The 23,636-nt window shown below is 39.5% G+C and overlaps 1 protein-coding gene across 1 annotated transcript; it reads left to right on the top strand.

The window, feature by feature from the left end:
- The first annotated feature begins 127 nt into the window (after positions 1 to 127).
- Positions 128 to 17,360, top strand: LOC134210702 (uncharacterized). Its single transcript, XM_062686928.1, is given in 6 exon segments — positions 128 to 284; positions 11,736 to 12,424; positions 12,427 to 12,791; positions 12,793 to 13,030; positions 15,520 to 15,698; positions 15,858 to 17,360. Coding segments are annotated over 6 exon segments (2,103 nt in total). The 5' UTR covers positions 128 to 282; the 3' UTR covers positions 16,488 to 17,360.
- Positions 17,361 to 23,636: the final 6,276 nt, after the last annotated feature.

The following is a 23,636-nucleotide window of genomic DNA, read 5'->3' as shown; positions in this document are numbered from 1 at the left end:
GGTTATTTGAAAATTATTGAATTGTCATTTTTAAGTTTAATTTGATTTTAATTGGTGAATCGGACCAAAGCCTAAGTTCTTACATTTAATGAAAATTGCCAGCACTGCTTTGAGTGACCGTATCGTCCAGAAAACGGACCAAGCTGCATCGTCGGCGCCCAACAGTCGGTGCAGTTTGAGTGAATCACCCGAAGTGTTTGGACAGGAAATCCACGTTGCTCCGCTAATCGCTTTATTCTGCAGAAAAGTTTCCGCAAGGACCCTCCCAAAACTAGTGAAAAAATGTAAGTAAACCCAACGAGTAGCGTTTGTGATAATTTTCCATGCAGGAAAAATGTTGGTTCGCGAGAAAAAGTGGATTTTTGTTTGTGGGGTGTAATGATAGAAAATTTTCACTCTTGCAAGATGGCTGCCGGCTGTGTCGTTGCCAGCCATTTGTTGATGGAATTTAAAAGCATTTTCAAAGTTTTTATTACCTATGTTGCGAAAAAGTTAGTTTCTAAATCATATTTTAATTGAATACTGAACATTTAATTCATTTTCGCAGCTGATCTATTGGTTGCTAGAAACTTCCATAGCTGCAAGTGCTGAAAACGAATTTTCCAGTTTCCTCAGCTGGAAAATTCCACGAATCGATTGGGTGGGGGGAAATAATGCGCCTGTGCAGTAGTACCTAGCTGCTGCCTTCCTGCTATTTAACTGCTGCAACAAAGGCAAGATTTATTGCTCCGCTCAGTACAACATCGTGAGCACTATTAACCGCTTTCATTGCTGTGCATTCGAAAGGGTAGCACAGTGGGATGAAATCCAGGAAGTCCATCATTATGTCCAAGCCATGTCTGCCTATTGATTAGTAATACATGCATCGAAAGATGGCTTCAGGGCTGTTTTGTTTAGTTTTTTAAATTGAGAGATTTTCGGAAAATGTTAAACTCTTTGATTTAAATGTTTCATTTATTTGGTTTTGTTCCACAGTGAATAGCAATGATCCCACTACTGTAGTATAGGTACATAAAGTTTTTCTTTTCATTTTTTGCAATCTCAGCACAGCACTCATCGGGTAGCTGTTAGATAAATACCCACGAACGCTCAATACCGAATAGGTTGAAATTGGAGCGGTGTTGTTGCTGGGCAGGAAGTGGAGCGTTGGTTGGGTAGGAGGCATTTTGTCGTGCGCGTTACGATTAGTGCTTATTGAGACTCAATAGTGCTGTGGTAGCTAATATATTAGGGGGTGTATTAAAGCGTAGAAAAAAAATGGTTTTGGTGAAAATCCATTCAAAAATACAATACAGTCAAACCTCCATGAGTCGATATTGAAGGGACCATCGACTCATGGAAATATCGAGATGTGGAATAGAAAATCCTTGGGAAGCTGTTTCAAGGGATCATCACAGTAACCCAGAAAATATTTTTCAATATAGCATAATTTGCTTCCATGAGTCGATATCGAGTCATAGAACATCGACTCATGGAGGTTTGACTGTATTCATTTTGTTGCTTAAATGAAAAAAAAAATCTAAAAGTGTTCGTAAGTTAATAAAAAGGGTTAGTTTTGAAATCTACATATGTGGCAAATGAAATGTATACGATTTTGTTTTATGCATATATTTAAGTGTAAGTCGTTGCCTCGGTAGTTGCCTTGACAAATACAAAATTTGGATACATAGTTTTCTTTTTCTTTCCCATGATTGTTGTAAAGCTAGAGCGGGAAGCAAACCCCTTCCGAAGTTGTTTGGCCCAATAGCCCATTTTTTTGAATTGATCAAAGTCCTTTTTGGGCAAATTATACTTTGCTTTGAGTAAATTGTTTACATGTGATTAAACGCAAACTACCTAGTGCTAGGAAAGTTATTTTACTCAAATTTGGTATGTTGGCCCAAAGCAAGGCTTTGAGTAAAAACAACCCACTTTTTAGTAATTTTGGTTTTCAGTTTAGCTAATTTGGTTAATATTCCCTCCTTGAGTCCTCAACGTCTTGAGATGGGGCACAGTTTAGTCTAGAACGCTAGTGGGGCTGTAGCCATTTAATGCAGCGTACACACCAGTCAAGCAGTTTGACGAGCATTGACTCCGCCCCCAAGAAAACGCTTTGGTTGCTGCTTTGTTTGAACGAGTGTGCAGTTGTTCGAACAACCATTTGACAGTTGGCGGCTCGGTTGGAAAAAAATAAAACGGTTTGATTTTGGTTTGAGTTGTCGGGGGCGGAGTCAAGGTTCGCCGAACCTGTTTGAGCATTTGTAGTGAAGTTGCACAAACCCCCATATATTTTTTGTTGGTTGGTGCTCGAGTTGGCACTTCGGTCGTTCGTGTGTGATATTGTTGGTCGAATAAATTGATTGTTCGTGCCGCTGTTGGTGAAACTTGATGGATGTTTGAATAAACGAGAGGTGGAGTCAATGTTAGTCAAACTGCTTGACCGTGTGTACGTTCCATAAAGCATTTTGCCAAATAATGCTTCAACAAGATTTAATAGGCCATATATCTCGCGTAACATTTGAATAGGGCCTACAGCCAAAACGTAAACATTGAGAAAATGCCGTTCGAAAAAAATGCATCACAATTTCTATTCCTATTTTCCAGGTTTATGATATTTTAAGCAGCAAAAACTCCTAAAAGCACATAAGCTTAATTGCATCAAAAACATGCAAAAATGTGTCGAAATTGTTAAAATAAAATTTTAGGTCTATTTTCATTTTTTCTCCGGAATAGGCCTTCTTGATAAGTCATTCTGCATTCGCTTGTCATTCATAGACCCTTTGTTTATGGCATTTTTTGAAAGTAAACACCGGATAAGGCTTTTCGGGAGGGGAAATTATCTCCGAGGTCGGGACGATGAAGTTTCGGAAAAAATTCCAGTTGTCGGGCCGAAGTTGGAGAAGGCTTAACCCAGACGGTCGTTTTTTAGGGTGGACCTACACATATTTTGAAAATATGTAACACGTTGTAGGCCCAAAAATCAAATTTTAGTTTTTCAAAAATTAGTTTTTTCTAAGTAATTTATGTGAATGCGGAACATTTTTATACTATTAGTAGCTATTAGAGGATACTATCGAAGGGTGTTAAAATTGAATTTGTGTACTTTACATTGTAGGCCCTAATCAATTGTTAAGCGAGATATCATGTATCATGTTAAAGTGCATGTTTAGTTTCATCACCAACATCGGTTGGACACTTGTAGTACCGGTACTTTGGGTGCCAGATTGCTAGTGTCGCTCCTGTACGCGTGACCAACATCTAGTTTGCATTCGCCTAGCAGCCGAAGGACCGGTACTATAAAATAAATGTCAAACTAATGTTGTTGATGAAATGAAACGTTCCCTACAACAATAGTGCATCATAAACAGGCAGGTTCAGCTTGTTTAAGCATAATTTGGAAGAAAAATACTGTTACTGACTACAGTGCCACTTGTGTTCTAGAATATATGGTTCTACTTTTAATTAACAATCTTATACTTTTAAATCAACTAATTCGAATGTCACTCTCTACCGTGACACAGCATAAGCGCGTGTCACCAAGCATAATGATCTGCATTTTCGGTGTAGCCACTCATGTCTCATGTCTGAATTCTTAAATAGTAAATCTTCATGTATTACAAACATATTTCCTCATTCCTCATTGCATCGTATGTTTTCTATAATATTTTTTTTCGGTAAAGTAGTAAAGTAAAGTTTTTCGGTAAACTTGTCTTTATAAAATGTCAAGTACAAAAAATATTTTTTTCAGATATCAAATGCCAATCACTTTCATTGCCATTATATGTTAGCAAAGTGTGATAGCTTTCTGGTTTATTAATTGTACCAAGTTTAAAAATCAGATTGTTTGAAGAATTATACATTCCTGTTCTGACTGAGAGACTGAGAGGAACTGGTCCTGATGATGCAGTTCAACTTGCTTTACACAGCTGAGCAACAAAGTATGTGTCCAACGTAAAATGAGCGAGATATCATCACTTCTCGGTGGGGACTGCCTATCCGATTTTGTTTTTTTCGCACTTGCATACAAGTTTGATAATAAACTTGCTTTCATGACTTGTAATTTTAGAAACAGTTTATTGTCTCTTTTATCGGTGTTCGTTATCTAATGAGAGCGATTTCTGCATACCCTGGTCAACAGGTTTTGTCTTGTGTTTTTTTTTCAAACGGCATAAGATTTATTGATTTTCAGATAAATAAAGTGCTTAACACATTAATTGGCAATTCCTTTCTATTACAAATTTAGAACACTAGGATTTTTTTCACCTTACTCACTTGCTTATATATCTTCTCTAAATTAGCGCTATGTGATAATATCATCATACCGCCGCATAGATTGAACTTCGAACTAAGTCCAGATTTACTTTTCTGAGTGAGAAGATGGTGAGGTTATGTAATTAATATTTCTCGCGCTTTGTTTTATAGGGGTTAGAGATGTCGCAAATTAATAGATTACTTCGATTAATCGATTCATCGTTGTGATAATCGATTAATTTTGAATCGATTATTACCCAACGATTAATCGATTCAATAATCGAGAGGAATCGTGAGTAATCGATTAGTTACTAATCGATTAATCAGAATTTTACGACATCATAAGGGTGTCGAAAATTAATTGATTATTTCGATTAATCGATTCATCGTTGCGATAATCGTTTAATTTTGAATCGATTACTATACAATGCTTAATCGATTCAATAATCGACAAGAATCAAGAGTAATCGATTAGTAACTAATCGATTAATCGGGATTTTACGACATCTCTAATAGGGGTGTGAATGTATTGATCGATTTCTCTTAATCGATTTTATATTTTGTTAACAACTCAATTGTTTCGAAAGCTACAACCGTGATTATTGATTCTGGTGCAAGATACAATCATCATTTATCACACAAAATCTTTAAATCATCGACAAACTAGCGCAATTCGGTTCAATAATAAAAAGAAAACATCGACAAAGAGAAATCGATCGATACAGTTACGCCCCTATGAAACTAAGCGCGAGATTTTAATAAAATTTCTCGGTGCATATCGGGGTGGATGGGGTGGGTGGGTCGGCTTATTGTTTAACTGTATTGGTAAACCGCAAGGCAGCCATTCTGAATGACATGTCAAGCAGCCTTAGGGGCAAGCCAGAGTAAACGCGACGAGCGATGCGACGCGACGCGACTCACGTAAAAGAATAACAATCATTATCAACAGGCTGTCAAATTGCACTGTCGCGTCGCGTCGCATCGCTCGTCGCGTTTACTCTGGCTTCACCCTTAGGGGCAAGCCAGAGTAAACGCGACGTGCGATGCGACGCGACGCGACTCACGTAAAATAATAACAATCAGCCAGGCCTGGTAGCGGGTCACTTTTTATTGACTTGGTCACTTTTTTCGGGTCAGTCACTAAAAAGTCTCTTTTTTCGACCTCAAGTCACTAAAGTCACTTTTTCTCGAAAAAAGTCACTATTTTTAACTATTCTGACTATGTTTCGTGAGCATCGTCGTGGAATGAGAAAAAATGTTTAAAAATTCGAAACTTCATCCGTCGAAAGATGCTTTATTCATGACGAACATGAAATGACGAATTTAGGAAACTACTTAGTACTTTTTGGCCCGAACGCTGTTCGGAGCTTCTTCGAGACTCCAGATTCGCTGTGAATCTCGGTGTTGTCATTAGATTTTCAACAGCGATTAATGAATTATTGGCAGTGGCTGATTTTCTACTCGCCGCTGTTACTTCCAGGCGCTATAGTATATGCGCAAAATAGCCAGCAAGAGTTAACCGCCAGAAATTTGTATGGCGAAAGTCATCTAACGCGGGTTTTCTCAGAATTAGGAACTTTTCATTAAAAACTATTTGGTATCGGTTATGTAGGAAGGTGTCCGCTACTACGCCTACCAAATATTTTTTCGATTTAGATGCTTAATTTTGAGAAATCGAGCCTTAGATGCCTTTCGCCATACTGATTTCAGAAAGTTAACTCCAAGTGTGCCGCTGTAAGCACGCTCAAAGCAGGCGATTCATTGAAGGGTTTTCGTGTCACAGTTTATGATTGATAATGGTAATTGGTAAATTATGATATAGTAATGCAAGCAGGATTGGGCACAGCGGATTGTGAATCTAAATTATTCACAAAGTCAATAACTGACTCTGCTGAGTTTCAAACCTCTTTTGAAAATTGTTAAACTCTACACTCCATTAATTGTTAAAGTGTAGAGTTTAACAGTTTTTAAAAGAGAGATTTTAAACTGTTGAATATTCAGATTGGTCTTTTTAATTTTAAATACATTTCCTGTTGTTTCGGGGAAATCATTAGTGAGCGAGGGCTTGCTCTAATGCTCATTAGTGCATACCCAAAAACAAACAATTTTTCAGCTTTTTTTTATAACAAACACTTATATAGTTTGAAAAATAAAACTAAAATATTTATTTTTGAATCAAAATGGAGAAATTCTCATCTCTAATTGATATTGCCTATCCGGAATAAAACTAATACACTTTTTATACCGAAGTTGAATTTTTCTCCAGATACAGGCAACTTACCCAACTTTGGAATTTTAAATTCGCTAAAGATGCGCTAAACAACGCAATACAGTCAAACCTCCATGAGTCGATATTGAAGGGACCATCGACTCATGGAAATATCGAGATATGGAATAGAAAATCCCTGGGAAGCTGTTTGAAGGGAGCATCGCAGTAACCTAGAAAATATTTTTCAACATAGCAAAATTTGCTTCCATGAGTCGATAGCGAGTCATAGAACATCGACTCATGGAGGTTTGACTGTAATTAGTTTGACAGATAAAACTTCGGAAGAAAAGTTCGGTTCGGAAGTCCAGACTTCCGAATTCTAATTTGGTGCTACGCCGACAATACTGCAAAGGACTTGCCAAGATTTCTGTCAAAGTTGCTGAAAATCACATAATTTTTGCCGGGATATCAGTATTCATTTAGCTGGGCACACCGCTGCGCGGATTTTTGCCGAGCTGCAGAAATAAAAACTAATGTTTCCCTAAGGAGTAAAATGAATGGTCTATCGACATCTGCTCAGATAAATGCTTAAGAATTTTCCAATATATATTTTGATGACAATTTAAACATTTGAAACTGCATAAACTTTGGATATTCCTTTTAGCTTTAGCTTGAACTTTTTTTAGGCTTTTTAAAGTCCTAAAAGAAATCTTTAGGCTTTGAAAATATTCTTGGGTATCAGATTTATAAACTACTAGTTGGACGTACCCGATCTTGCTCGGGGTTGTATTATTTTGCATTCTAACTGTCAATTTTTGAGTTCATCGCAGCACTGCACTCTAGTTATTTTTTTGTGCGATCACATTGGGTTTTCTCTCAACTGGCCCTAATGTTGTATTTTGACAATTTTTCAATTTTCCCCGTCAAATTTGCAAACTTTTTGTAGATATGAACACAGCTGATCCCAACACGAATCGATTGGTGAAGAAAACAGCCCATCCGTTCGTGAGTTATATTGCATCAAAGGAAATGTAAACTCATTTTTATATAGAGAGATGTGAGTCGAATTAAATCTATGTCTAAAAATTAATTATATAAATTTTTGTTATAAAAAGGAGCTATTTTTACACACAAGCGAAGATTTTCCGAATAAGTTCGAACCCATAATAAACGTTATTGCACATTATTCTGTATGACTTGCCTCAAAGTTGTGCTTTTCCAGTGGAGAAGGGGGTGGAAAATAAAAAAATAAAAAAGAATCAAATAAAACAAACTTATTAGATTTCGCTTGTCATAAGACGAACTATTCCATTTATTCCCATCACTTTGTAAACTTTGAGCAGTGTCTCATAGTTGACTCGACTTGAGAGATTAAAGACGTCTTCACTGTTCAAGTCGAAATACGTATACTTGTGAAGATTACAAAGTAATATCATAATCAACAAGCTGTCAAATTGCACTGTCGCGTCGCGTCACATCGCACGTCGCGTTTACTCTGCCTTGCCCCTTAAACGTTTTCTAAGCTTTCCGCATATCATACGAAAATAAATAAAAATATCCTAAAACTGCAAAGCTGATTAAGAAAACCTTGTGCATAAATCATTAAAAAATGAATACACTCAAACTAGATACATTTAAAGGACATCGCGATTAAGAATTTCTATCCGCCGCTTCCACATCCAGGCGCTATCGTATATGCGCAAATGGACACCATGAGTTAACCGCCAGATATTTGTACAGTCAAATTTCACTCGTTGGGCTATCTTAGATGGGCAACGATTTAGTTGGGCGCCCGTTAGTTGGGCTGTAGCCTACTTAAAACGAAGGTGGACGTCAAATTATGACATCGACGGCAGTTTTTTTTTTCTTCTTCGCAGTTGGCAGCTCTGAATTTCTATTGTATTCGCTGATTTGACAGATGAAATCTCAGCCCAACTAACGAAAGTCTTTCACTACATGGGCTACGAGTTTAGCCCAACGAGCGAAAGTTGATTGTATGGCGAAAGACATCTAACACGGGTTTTCTCAAAATAAGGGACTTTTGATGAAAAACTATTTGGTACTGGTTATGAAGAATGTGTCTGCTATTACGCCAACCAAATATTTTTTTGATTAAGGTGCTTAATTTTGAGAAATCGAACCTTAGAAGCCTTTCGCCATACTGATTTCAAAAAGTTAACTCCTAGTGTGTGCCGCTGTAAGCACGCTCAAAGCAGGCGATTCATTGTTCGCATATTGAGTGATGTTAACAACATGACAAATGAGCAGCAAAAGCATAAAAAGCACCTTGGAAGCCGATGCGTGCTGTGCTCTATATCGCCTTAAAAAATATCTCACCAGCTGGGGCCTTTTGTTCTACGTTCAACGGCTCTACGGCAATATCTGAATTCCCTAAAGCTAATTTTTACTATAAACGATAATACCTTATCCATTGTTTAAGTCGTCTTTTATTCAGGCAGAAACTATTTCGATGATTTTTTAAATGCTTTTAAGGGTTGGCGACTATTAATCCTGGAGATGACCATGATCCTAATACAGTTGGCAAGACCGCCCCAAGTCGACATATATCCAACGATTTATATCCTATCGATCATAATTACTGTGAATCTTTTCAAATTATTAATGTAGATAGGCTATAGTTATATGAATGCCTTGGTAAATATAAATTTGTGCTGAAAAAAAGTAATTTTGATTTATTGCGTAACTACATCAATATTTCAAGAACAAGTGAAGTTGCCAAAGTGCGTTTTTCAGTTGTATAGCCATTTTACATTATTGATCACCATCCCTCGTAATAATAATGGAAATACAGTGTTGATCCGATTTTGTCACTCCCCGATTTTGTCTACCCCCGATTTTATCACGTTTTCGACCCGATTTTGTCACGTTTTCGACCCGATTTTGTCACCCCAAAAAAATTTGTCATTCTTTTTATTTTCGTAAATAATACCAAAAATAACATTGATTTTCATGAAATAACTTTCACCGCCTGTAGTTTATTATGAACGACTTCTGAGTACCTGGGAAATATTCTGTAAGCAATTTCGGCAAGAAATAACGGGTACCGTTCACGCATTTGGCCTTTCCAAGGCATAAAATGATTCATATTTGTGGAATGAATAAAATAAAAATGAAAATAATTGTTTTCCAATTTTGTCACATACCCTGTTTCATCACCCCAGAATTCACCAGGGGGTGATAAAATCGGGATATTACTGAATAATGGTCACTTAAGTCATAATCAACGTTGACAGTCTTGCCCCATTGCCCCATATGACGATCTTGCCCCACTTTTCCCTATTTAGAGAAAAAGGCATACAAGCGGTAAAATTAAAGGCTGCTCATCTTGCCCAAGGTGGCGATCTTGCCCCGTCCTCCCCTACAGTGGGGCAAGGAAAAGTTTTTTTCACCTGAGTTGTAGTAGCCACGCTTATATTTAGCTAGCTAGGCATTTATTGATAAACAATGTATTCAAGACAAAAGAGTCTTTACTACACTACATACTTCAAACATGTGTACTGCAAACAACTATAATAAATGTAGTGTTTTCTAATGATTTTTTTGTAGTCTGTTCTAGACGTTGCATCTCATGTCTTAGATGCAGGCGTGTTTTTGGGATATGTTTGAAATTTCCCTAATTGTGTCAGGAATTCTTTGATAATTCCAGGAATTTTCCAGGTGGTAGAAGTTTCCGTGTAAGTCAAATTCAACAGATGGTATCAAGAAAAGCTTCATTACCATACCACTGGGGGTTTAATTGGTTTTTTTTTCGTCAGAATCTGAGATGTCAGAATGAATTATTGGCAGTGGCTGATTTTCTACTCGCCGCTGTCACATCCAGGCGCTATAGTATATGCGCAAAATAGCCAGCAAGAGTTAACCGCCAGAAATTTGTATGGCGAAAGTCATCTAACGCGGGTTTTCTCAAAACAAGAAACTTTTCATGAACAACTATTTGGTACCGATTATGTAGGAAGGTGTCCGCTACCATGCCTACCAAATATTTTTTTGATGAAAGTGCTTAATTTTGAGAAATCGAACCTTAGATGCCTTTCGCCATACTGATTTCAGAAAGTTAACTCCTAGTGTGCCGCTGTAAGCACGTTCAAAGCAGGCGATTCATTAGTGTTTTTGGACGAGGATTCAGAATATACGAAAATTCCATTTTGGACAAAAATGTAACATAATATGCTTCCGTTAGGATACGGCAGGCATGAAGAATGTTTTTATAGAAGTCGATTTGAAGGCGAGCGGAGGGCAATATTTGTGATGGCACATATCGCACGACCTTCCTTCTGCCAAGCTCCCGTATGAAGGGGGAGGGAAGAATATCAGTGTGGAAGCTGATATATCTCCACTGGCTTTCAAATCGACTTCTATAAAAACATTCTTCATGCCTGCCGTATCCTAACGGAACTATCAATTCTATACTTTCGCCTCTAATGCTATCATGAACATGTACGTCCAAGTTTGGAAGATGATATTAGCATTTCCATATCATTGTAAATCGTTTAACTTCACGTAGAAGTAACACACACGAAATCATTAATTTAGTGTACTACCCTTGGTGGGGGCATCCATCAATTCAGCTGTTATTGGTCGACGGTACAGCAGCAGTGCCTTTCTCTGCTTTGTTCTTTCCGAGGCAGCCAAGTTGGTTGCGTGACGAGACGGACGCAATGAGAAAACAAGAACTGTGCAATAAAATCCTATTCGACTAAAATGCTGATGTCATATTAGAAATTTGGAGACAGTACTCGTCAATAGCAAATCTCTTCCGCACGCGATGGCATATGAGTTAAGTCAAACCACCTTCCTTTTGCAAGTGGAGATATATCAGCTTCCACACTGATATTCTTCCCTCCCCCTTCATACGGGAGCTTGGCAGAAGGAAGGTCGTGCGATATATGCCATCACAAATATTTGCCCTCCGCTCGCTTTCAAATCGACTTCTATAAAAACATTCTTCATGCCTGCCGTATCCTAACGGAACTATCAATTCTATACTTTCGCCTCTAATGCTATCATGAACATGTACGTCCAAGTTTGGAAGATGATATTAGCATTTCCATATCATTGTAAATCGTTTAACTTCACGTAGAAGTAACACACACGAAATCATTAATTTAATAATATGCTTATTTAGTATCGCATACATTTGGGGAGGAAATGCTTTTGAAAATTATATGGATATTTTTTACTTCCTTCCGAGCTGTAAGCAAATCGAATCTCCGCTCCTCCACTGCTTTTGGCTGCACATTAATCCTTTCAAATTTATTCCCCCCGTTTACGGCAGGTACGGCAATCGTCAGCAATCGTCCGGAGGATTCCGAGGAGGCAACCAGGGTGGTGGCCGTTCCATGAATGGAGGTGGCTTCCGCGGTGGCGATCGCAACTCGGGTGGATCCCGTGGCGGAATGGGTGGAGGCGGTGGTTTTGGCGGCAATCGAGGTGGTGGATTTGGCGGCGATCGGCAAGCCAACAACGGTGCCTCGCTGCGCACGCTAAAGTGGACAAACGAAGAGCTGACCCCGTTCGAGAAGGACTTCTACAAACCATCGGATTTTATTACCAACCTCTCGGAGGGCGAAGTGAAGGGATACCTGGACAAACTGGAAATCACGCTCAAAGGCAAGAACATTCCCCGGCCCAGTATGGAATTTGATCACGGTGGTCTACCGGACTACATCCTGGAGGAAGCGAACAAGCAAGGCTTCGCCAAACCCACGGCTATCCAGGCTCAGGGCATGCCAATTGCCCTAAGTGGGCGTGACATGGTGGGAATCGCTCAAACAGGCTCGGGAAAAACGCTGGCTTACATTGCCCCAGCATTGGTGCATCTTACGCATCAGGATCAGCTTCGTCGCGGAGAAGGTCCGATCGCACTTGTACTGGCACCAACGCGTGAGCTGGCTCAACAAATTCAACAGGTTGCCACGGATTTCGGACAGCGAATCAACGCAAACAATACCTGCGTGTTTGGAGGAGCCCGAAGGGACCGCAAATCCGTGATTTGGAACGTGGTGCGGAAATTGTCATTGCCACACCTGGTCGTTTGATTGATTTCCTCGAACGAGGAATAACTAACCTGCGTCGGTGCACCTATCTGGTGCTTGATGAAGCTGACCGCATGCTTGATATGGGTTTTGAACCACAAATTCGTAAAATCATGGGACAGATCCGTCCCGATCGCCAAGTGCTCATGTGGTCCGCCACATGGCCCAAAGAAGTTCGCAACCTGGCAGAAGAATTTTTGAACGATTACATTCAGATCAACATTGGATCGCTGAATTTGTCTGCAAATCATAACATTTTGCAAATTGTTGATGTTTGCGAGGACTACGAGAAGGACTCAGAAGCTCGCGAAGCTGCTGACGGAAATCTCTGCGGAGAATGAGACAAAGACGATTATCTTCGTCGAAACAAAACGGCGGGTGGACGATATCACCCGCAACATCAACCGTAACGGTTGGAGAGCCGTGTCAATTCATGGCGACAAATCGCAGCAAGAGCGCGATTACGTTCTGAATGCATTCCGAAATGGACGCCAGGGTATTCTGGTGGCCACTGACGTCGCTGCACGTGGACTTGGTAAGTGTTCTGGTCCTCGATCGGCTTGTCGTTCGAGCGACTCGCGAGTCGTCGGCGGATGAAAGCCCGGCTGGGTACTGATGTTTCGGTAGACTTGTCTTATGATCATTCAAGTTTGTTGCAAACGGCACACCCGCTCACACATTCACCGTTGATCGACTCGAAATCACAAAATGTTACCCAATGCTACACCAAATCAACCAATTCCTGGGATACTTATTCGCCTACAAAGTTTTGTCAGTCAATTGTTCTCACTCGGCCGAGATCGTCCGAAAGAGATTAACATTTCGAGGAGAATCAGTTTCTGAGTACACCACCTGTGACGAAATCCTTCAGTATTTGTTCGTACTGAGATGCCATTCCGTATCGATCGAGAAAGAGATGGATTTATGTATTTCCTGTATTCACGACCCATGAATTTATTTCTTTGCAGTTTTTGCAATTGAGCGCACCAGGAGGAAGTTGCGCGAAATTGTTTAATCCCTTTTTGAATCTTTCTTTACAGGATAGCACTTGCTATAACATCATTGGACATCGTTGACGCAGCATTCTGGATAAATCAGGTCTCTTATTACATTTCTTATTAATAGTGAATACCAGGAAAGATATAAACTGTGAATCATTTCTATTCTTGTGAGCATTAGCAGTTTGCTGGTGATGAATGTGTTTTGAAAAGCTTGGTAATTTTGTCTTGAGCTTTTCACGTAAAACAACAAATATGAAGGCAGTTGGCATTGCAGGGTGTATTTGATTTATCTATCGAAGCAATAACTTTTCAACCAATCGGCAATCTCGAATCATGCTCGAGAGGACGTTTCACTGTCCAGTTCCCCGACAAGGTCTAGGCGGTGACGTGCCATTTCTTCTAGATTGCTTGGCCTCGTGCTGCCACAGGGGCACGTCACCCGAAATGAGCTTGTCTTGATCCTCAGCTTTACGCAGATTCACAACATACTTCACATCGACCCCCCAGCAAGTGTGAATCCTTCTCGCGTCCCAGGGATTGCACGGAAAAGGCTATTGCTGTTGAATTATGTTTCATTCACTAGATTCAAATAGGCAAGAATTATAAACAGTGCATTGAACGGAAGACAAAGCTTTCCTAAATACATAGAAATGTGTATTTACGCGACATTTTCGATTATAGTTTAATCATGCGACTCCAATTTACCACCGAATCTATGCAACTTGTTAAAAAAGTCTGGTGGTATTGATGCGGTTAAAAGCTTAATGTCATTAACATTGAGAAAAGGAAATCGCGTAAAGACAAAATTCTGTGTATGGTATTTCCCTTGCTTTTCTAATGTCATTTTTAGCTTGATTCTAAAAAAATGGGTACAGCAGAGAGCTTAATCATTACTAAACATTTTTGTCGTAAACCAGGGGCCAGATGATTCCAATCAATTATTATGATTTATAATAGGTTAAATTACAACAGGTTTTCGGCGGTATTCTTCACTTTCATAGTAAGCCATTCTTTGGCAAGTAACAAAGAATTCGCATTAAAGTTAGTGAAAATTGATTTTTTTTGCTAGATGCTATTCTAAAAATTTATGGCAAAAACTCAAGAATACTGTGAAAATAGATCTTCTTTATTCGTAAACAGTGCATTTTACTGTTGCCCTATATAATTACGCCTTATTCTAAAGTGGCTTGGATTTATTCTTTTTGGAAATTAAAATTTTAATTTACGTTCAAAAAATATTGGAGGAATACAGTAAAAAAAAAATGATAAGTAGAAAATTTACTTCTGGCCCCTGTTAACACAATTTTGCCTTGGTCTAATTGATAATTCTTAACAGTATGAAACCTTCTTTTTCAAAATTTATACCCTACTAAAATTCTGCTTATGATACTTTAACCAAAAAGCTTTGAAAAGTTGCCTTAACTAGCTTTAACCCAACCCTGAAGTGAGTGAAATGTAAGGAAAATACCAAAATTAAATTTCTTCGACCATAATGATCTCGCGGCCACATTTGATTTGACTGAACAAAAGCTCGTAATTGAATGTACTCTTAAAACAGACAGTGAATTTGATTATTAGCCAATAAGTAGAATAATTATCTGAAACCGAACAATAATCAAAAGCACATTGAGAAAAAATAACTCATTGATGAAGAAACCGTTTCATCTGTTATAAGCATAGTGTGATGGCGTAAAGTTAAAATTTTGCTCGCGTATCATATACAAATCGGAGTCAGTCGGTAAACGCCCAAGCTTAATATCACATAACTTGCGGATGGAAGCTGAATTCTCATCAAATGGATCTCTTAAGTGGTGAAATCTGTTTTAAAGAACGTTTGAATATTATCCCAATTGTGATGCAAAAGTCATATTTTCCCTCTCGTGGCTTCCGTTTTTGCCATTCGCGGAAGCCGCCTTTTGTCGATGTTTTCGAAAATCAATTAGTCGATTTTCCGTCTGCGTCGTAATAACACGCTCTTCATGTACGTTACATGCTAATGCCCGTCCCCTGATCCCGCATTGAGATGTCGAAGACGTGAAGTTTGTAATCAATTACGACTACCCGTCAAACTCAGAAGATTACGTCCACCGTATTGGTAGAACCGGCCGTTCTAACAATACCGGCACCGCATACACGCTGTTCACCAATTCCAACGCAAACAAGGCCGGCGACCTCATCAACGTCCTTCGGGAGGCCAATCAGGTAAGATCATTCGTTTTTATTTTGTTTAGTTTTACCTGCTTCAGAGTTCTTGGTAAACGAGAGTTGTGCAAATTGCACATCGTCCATACCGATTACTCTGATTCAAACTTTTATGTACTTGTTCAAAACTGATTTCCCCTTTTCTGCTACAATCTACAGGTTATCAACCCTAAGCTAGCTGAAATGGCCAAACCGGGCATGAACAGACACGGACAACGTCACAACAGGTACGGAAACCGCTACGGAGGTCAGCAGAACAGGCCACCACGCGACGGAGGCTTCGGTGGACAGCGCAACGATGGAGGCAACCGTTTCGGCGGCGGTGGCATGAACAACGGAAACAAATTCGGCGGACCGCGCGGGGATGCTGGCGGTGACAAGTACGGTTCGAAACCGGCTCAGAACGGTGGCTACCAGCAACGTGATCAGAACCGAATGCCCAATGGATCTGGACCACCATCGGGAGCCCGTCCGAGTCGATTCTCTGCTCCGGCCAACGCACCTCCATCATTCTCGTCCAGTTCAAACGGTGGGAACAATTACAATAAGGGTAATTACCAGAACGGTGGCTCTTCCGGCGGAAACAGTGGTCCAACAAGCAATGGTTACGGATCGTACAAACCTTACACATCTGCACCTCCGTCCCAAAATGCTAACGGTGGAGCGTCCTTTGGCGGATACGCCAGAAGTACGCAGGCCGCTCCTGCCGCGTACCCGTCGTTCGGTGGTGCTCTGCCACAACCTGGACAAGCATTTGCATTCCCCCCACCTGCAGTTGCGATGAATTAGGTCTTTTAAGTTAATCATCCCTTGAATTCATTCTTATCTCATAATTATTTTATTGACACCATCTAATCCATAGAACAAGTGTGATTACTTAGTTTTACCTGTGAACATGATACAAAACCTAGCAAACGAAGTATCTAGGATTAAGGACGTCCTATTTATTTAATTGATTGTTATTAGCAGGTACTGATTCAAAACAAAGAATGTAAGAATTTGCACTTTCATGTAGCTGCGAGTTGGGTTTTTACCTTTTCTTCTTTTTTTACTATCCTCGATGCGATTGATTATATAAATGTGATAATGGTAGTACATAAAATCCACCAAACAAAACAAAAAAATCAGAAATTATTTCTGTGTTCCACTTTTCTCGAATGAGAACCAATTCGCAAATTTGTATTTATTATAATTTGTGTGGAGGCTGCCCTGCGTTGACGCGAGGGATCTACTGTGAATTTAATAGATGTATGATGTGAAATGGAAGTGGTGGTTGGATGTGTGAATAATAGGAAATAAATTAAGTAAAAAATACGAAACTTACAGATTTTGAAATTCACACGAAAACATTGACAAATGTGTGGAAAGCAGCAAAATTATCAACCAGTTGCTCATTAGTGGGTAGTTTGGGTTTTTTTTACGTATTCTAACGATAAGGTTCAATCCGTTTTGAATAGCACTGTAATCCACACATTGAATCTCCTATGTAGTTTGGAAATAGTGTACTAACTAACCCCATTCCTTGCAGCAATTAGTATGTACTAAAAAAAACTCTGAATCATGTGATTTGTTTTGCTGAAGTTTTCACTTTAGTGGAATAAAAGCCATTTCTTGGAGTAACACAAATGGTACAATAAAAAAGTGGTAACAAAATAATACAAAGTGTTTACACATTTAAGATATCCGAATTTTTTTTCTAGGGTTTAGTTGCTCGAATAGGATGTATGTAGGGGAACGGTTCGGCACTCCATCCCATAGCTCCTTTTTCCATCCCATCAAATGAAAGCAATGAAAAGGAATTTGGTTTGTTTCTTATTTTTGTGATTTTTTTCATCAGTGAGCACGCGGGTCAGCAAAAAGAAGCGACAAGATTGGTGCTGTATTTCTTTGTTTTGCGATGAGATGAATATATGTCCAGTGAGATGGAAATCGGAACAGTTCCCCTAGCTATAATACTGCCCATGATCGCATATTTGTAACACTTGCATTTTGGTTGATTTTGTAAATCGCTTGTCAATTCTCCCTACAAACTATCATTTCCAGCTTACCACAGATAAGCAAGATAGTAAAGCCTATTTTACTGTTGTGGGATTAGATGCAGCAAATTGAGCTTTCTGAACGATTCATAGGTTTTTTACAAAATGAACAAAAAGGCGAGTATTACAAATATGCGATAATGGGCAGTAAAACCTGATCAATTTTGATTGGGCAAGGGAAGTCTGTAAACAGACACCTGAGGAGGTTAGCTCAGGTAGGTAGTGTAAGAATGGGCTCATCCGACCTACTATAACCAAAACCCTTTCACCAGTCCTTATCACCCGGCCCGAAATTAAGCAATACATAAGGGGGGACTATTGAGAACGCTTACGCCTTTGCTAACGCACTCGACGTTATTACACACAACATCGACTTCAAGGGTGGTAACCTCACCACCTGTCGATCGCAAGCTCTGATAGCAATCTAGCGATCCGTATCATAATCTCACGTAGGAGACGAGCAGCCCGACAACAACCACCGCGCATGAACCGCAATGACCTCTATATTTACATACTGTAGTCCCCGCAGCCCACCCGCGGCATGTTGGTTGCCGGGGTGAACAAGGGGTTCACAGCATCAAAGGTTTCTACATGTTCAAAACGCCACCATCGCTGCAGCTTCAACAATCTATTGAGCTGCTGCGTTCACCGCATTCCAAATATCCTCATCCCGGCACATCCTCTTGTCCGGTGTCAAAGCCATACCGTTGACAAGCAGCATGTCGTTTCGCTCAATATCGAAACGCGGACATGCACACATCACGTGTTCCGCCGATTTCATCTCGCCTATGCATTCCGGGCATTTCGTAGATTCTGCGAACCCGAACATATGCAAAAACGGGTGTCCTACGAAAGGCTGAAACACATAAGGCTGAATGCTCATAAGGCTGAACTCAAAAGGCTGAAATCCTGAAAGGCTAAAAGTCTCAAAAGGCTGAAAGTATCAGAAGGCTGAAACGTATCGAAAGGCTGAAATTGATGGATGAAATGAATCCCAACTATACGATATGTTGTACCAACTATGTTGAGTGGTTGGATAGTGAATAATTGATAAAGAATAGAGAATAATGAATAAATTAGAATAAAAAAATAAATAATAAAGAATAAAAGGATAACGAATAAAGAATGATGCATGAAGAATGAAGAATGAAGAATGAAAAATGAAGAATAGAGAATAGAGAATAGAGAATGGAAAATAGAGAATAAAGAATAAAGAATAAAAATTTCACAGAGACAAAGGAAGGAGAAAAGCAGAAGGCAGAAGACGGAAGGAGAGAGAAAGAAGACGGAAGAAGGAAAAAAGATGAAAGATTGAAGAAAGAACCTAGAAGATAAGATAAAGATGAAAGAAGAAATAACGGTGATGCAAGAAGAAACAAGGAAGAAGGAAGGATAAAGATGGAAGAATGAAGAAGGAAGAAAGAAGAAAAAACAAGAATGAAGAAAACAGAAAGAAGAAGGAAAAAGGAAGGAAAATGGAGGAAGAAGAAAACAGGAGTTGCAAGAAAGAAGGAAGAATAAAAAACGAGAAAGGCAAAAAGGAAAAAGAAGAAGGAAGAAGAGAGAAGAATAAATAAAAAAATAGAAATCAATCTAGCAAGAATCAAAAACTAAATACAAGAACCAAGAACAATTAAGTCTTGTTCCCTTCTATGTTACCGCCATCAGGAGGACAATGGGTCTGGGGGGTGAGAATGGGTCATCGCTCTCACCGGCAGTCTGGAGGTCGTAGAGAGAAATCGTCCAAAAAGGTCTCTTATATTTTAGTCTTCTTGCCCTCAGATACATTCAATCTATTCCACAAGCATTCATTCAGTGACCCATTCTCACCCCCAAGACCCATTGTCACCCCCTGACGACAGTAACCTCAAAAATTTTATGAGCTGTATAGACTACAATATAAGAATTCTGTATATAAATTGAAAGACAACAAAAAGTCACAAGAAGGTTGGTATCATTTTAGTTTGTGCTCCTTTTAACGTCAAAATGTGAATTCTTCCACTAATATTTTTCTCACGATTTTTCAGCCTTTCGAGTTTCAGCCTTTTGTTATTTCAGCCTTATGTGAGATTTTTACTTTTCAGCCTTTCGTGTTCAGCCTTACGAGTTTTCAGCCTTATGTGATTCAGCCATTCGTGGAAGACCCGCAAAAACTTCTTGAAACAGCCATGTTCAGATAACACCTGTGTAAGGTGGAAGTTAAACTGCCCATGCTTTCTATCGACCCAACGCGATACATCCGTCTGTGAGTCCAACGACCTTTGACTGCGGTATCCCATGCTCTTTGCCATTTGAGCTTTCTTGACACGTCGCACTTGTACCTTTTCGTTAAAGCACTCCACATCTACCTCCAGAAGTATGTCTATGCGCTTGCGATCCGTAGACACATCAGCCGGTGTACTCTAATCAATTTATTGACATTGTACCGTGAAGTACCCTAATTTCGCGCACTTAAGATCTGACAAAGTTAAAACGTTCATTAAAAAACATGTAGTGGCCATTTGGAAACATTTGCTACTGCATCACGTAGTAGAAGGATTCTAGGTTCTCAAAAAATGTTACTTTGCAAATTTTGCCACTATTTAAAAAAAATGGAGTATGAATCCGAGACTGTTGTATGCTCTTATTTCTCGCAAGAAAATAGGATAGTTCCTAATTTCGCGCAAAAGTGTTCCTAACTTCGCTCATGTTTGGAATTGAATATCGTTATTGGTTTGATGAAATATAATCAATTAACCAATAGAAGCATGCATCCATTGTTCAAAATATGCAGATAATACTAAGGACACACTTGTGGTACTTGTACCATGGTACAAGAGGACAAGAAAATTATTCCAAGATTATCTTTAATAAAGATAATAATAGGTATGGTACTCGTTTCAAGATTATTGTACCATGGTACTTATACCACCAGCACCGACAAACCGACGTGCCTTCTCATATACAATTCTTCAAAATTCGTGGCAATTTATTCCACTAACTCCATCTGTTCGATGATTTACACAACAGCTCTCACATGTGTGCGGGCAAACTCGAGCATGCACTCACTAATGAATTTTATCAGCTATCGAATCATAATCAATATTCGGGATTACATTCCATCTGATAATGTTTATCATAAATATCAATATATTCATGCTAGAATTATTTTTTAAGCTAAAAACGATGGTAAAAGATTTTTACTGTCGATTATATAGCATTGTGAAGAGATTTTTAATTTGGGTTTATTTTAATTAACATCGCTGTGTAGATTACGCAAAGCGTGCATATGATGTTTACACCGAACAGCTGGTCGATTCTCGCGCATTTTTCCTTCTCTCTTTCTTGACTTCTTTTGTCAAATGATCACTTATGTCAGCAGTGACAGAACGAGTTACTACACTGCAAGTAAAACATCGTTAAATTTATTTGCCAATTTTGGAATTCGAGAGGCCCGTCGGTTTGTCGGTGCCACCAGTGTGTCATTAGTATAACGGTATCAGACAGCCGTCAGTGACCCATTCTTTAGTCGAAATGGTATGTGCCTATATTTCGACCCTGGAGCTTTGCTTACATTTTATTTTATGCATTTCAGTTGACACAAGTCATAATTCCTAAAATATCGTTTGCTTCTGAAATATGAACCATATTTTAAGAAAAAAGGCATTGTATGAGCAATGTTTAGCTGGTGTATAAAAAAGTTTAAATTTTCGAGACGTCATGAAAGAAAGTCTTAAATTCCGCTATCTCTTACATAGGACATCTTCAAATATGTGTTTTATACAAGACATCTTCAATATTATATACATTATCGAAAAAGCTGCTGTAGTTTTATCTTAAGTTTAGCATCATTTTACACATCGGATTTGATAGCTATTGCAGGCACTGATCTATAAGATTTTTCAAGTCAACATTAGTCGATGTCGGTGGTTATCCGCCTGAAAATTAGATAAAAAGCGTATGGGAATGAACTTTTCGGGTTCTATTCAGTGTAAAACTGTCTCAGGTATTAGGGAAAGATGAGAGGTTTTGTTCTATTATTGGCAGGGGTTTTGTCGACCAAATTTTATGAATTTTTACCACAATATTCTTTGATATGCAAAGAATGCTTAGGCCAAATTTGAGCATAGTCAGTCATAAAAAACCCCTGCCAATAATAGAACAAAACCTGCCAAAGCCGTCATTCCCCCTACATTGCTTTTGTTTCATTAGAATGTTGCAAATGAAACTACGCAACAACAATAAACGAAATTAGGCACCATAATTACTCCTATACCTATTTTCGCATAAAGCAAGTCTAAATAAACACAAAATACTAAAATTTACACTTTTCAATAGTAATGACGAATAAAATATCTAGAGAGCATAATGGATACAAATATTTCCAAAAAGTAGCCGATTTTGTACAGTAAAATCATTTGTTTACTTGGGTCATGTTCTTCGTCGCTGTGCTAAGCACAAGCGAATATGGCGGTTGATGGGTGATCAAATTGAAATAATTTTATTTGGTGTACTAAACCAAGTTTGTTTTTCAAATTTTTTCGTGAAAAGTAGGTTCACAACAAATTTGTCACATACATCACGGACAGACAGATATGTGCTCAGCTCTGTCGAGCTTGAGTCGATTGGTATATAATATATGGTGTCAGAGGCTTCTATAAAAAAGTTCGTTTGCGGAGTGAATGATACCTTTCGGTACAACTTAGGTACGAGAAAGGCAAAAAAATGATTTGAGCGCAGTTAAGGCGCGCGCGAAATTAGGGCACATCACGGTACCTGTCCTCAAGTGCCTTGTACCATGCTGGTACGCTGTATTGGATAACAGACAACGCTATTCCCGATGTAAGTCTACGCACCTGACCTATAACTATAAACTAAACAATAATATTTCATCCCACGATGGACAATGCTAGGTTGATCGCTTTTTAATTAGATCACGATCGGCCATTGCGTTTAAAAGTGATTTTAGGAGTTACACACCCTTCATCGTTTGATGCCATTTTGCATCGCATGGAACATGCCTTTGTTACTAATTTGCCATCTCGTCCAGCGATTGTAGCTTTGTGGAGTTCGGTCCAGCTCGGTCCATGGCTGCACTTCGCCAACCACGTAGTCTGCGAGGATCCACAAATCGTCCTCCACCTGATCGATCCACCTTGCCCGCTGTGCACCTCGCCTTCTTGTTCCTGTCGGATCGTTGTTGAGAACCATTTCACCGGATTACTGTCCGACATTCTGGCAACGTGCCCCACCGCAGTCTTCCGATTTTCGCGGTGTGAACGATGGATGGTTCTCCCAACAGCGGATGCAACTCGTGGTTCATCTGCCTCCTTCACGTACCGTCCGCCATCTGCACCCCACCATAGATGGTAGCAGCACTTTCCTTTCGAAAACTCCCGCGTTGGTCCTCCACGAGCATCGTCCAGGGCTTCGGTCCAGAGAACCGGTCTTATAAGCGTTATGTAGATAGTCAGTTGGCGGCGAACTCTATTCGATCGGAGCGTCTTGGAGTCCAAAGTACGTACGATTTCCAGCCACTATGTGTCTCCGAATTTCTCTGCTGGTATCGTTATCGGCGGTCACCAGTGAGCCCAAGTACACGAATTCTTCAACCACCTCGATTTCGTCACCACCGATAGAAACTCGTGGTGGTGGCTCACATTGACCTCTCTTGAGCCTCTTCCTATCATGTACTTCGTCTTCGACGTGTTGATGACTAGTCCAATCCGTTTAGCTTCGCTTTTCAGTCTGATGTAGGCTTCTCCATCCTCTCAAAGTTACGCCATGATATCAATGTCGTCGGCGAAACCAAATAGCTGGACGGATCTCGTGAAAATCGTACCACTCGGGTCAATCCCCGCCCTTCGTATTACTCCTCCAAAGGATGTTGAATAGCAGACACGAAAGACCATCACCTTGCGTA

This window comes from Armigeres subalbatus, chromosome 2 (genome assembly GCF_024139115.2).
Source record: "Armigeres subalbatus isolate Guangzhou_Male chromosome 2, GZ_Asu_2, whole genome shotgun sequence".
NCBI classification, from domain to species: Eukaryota; Metazoa; Arthropoda; class Insecta; order Diptera; family Culicidae; genus Armigeres; species Armigeres subalbatus.
This window is presented reverse-complemented; position numbering and strand designations above follow the sequence as displayed.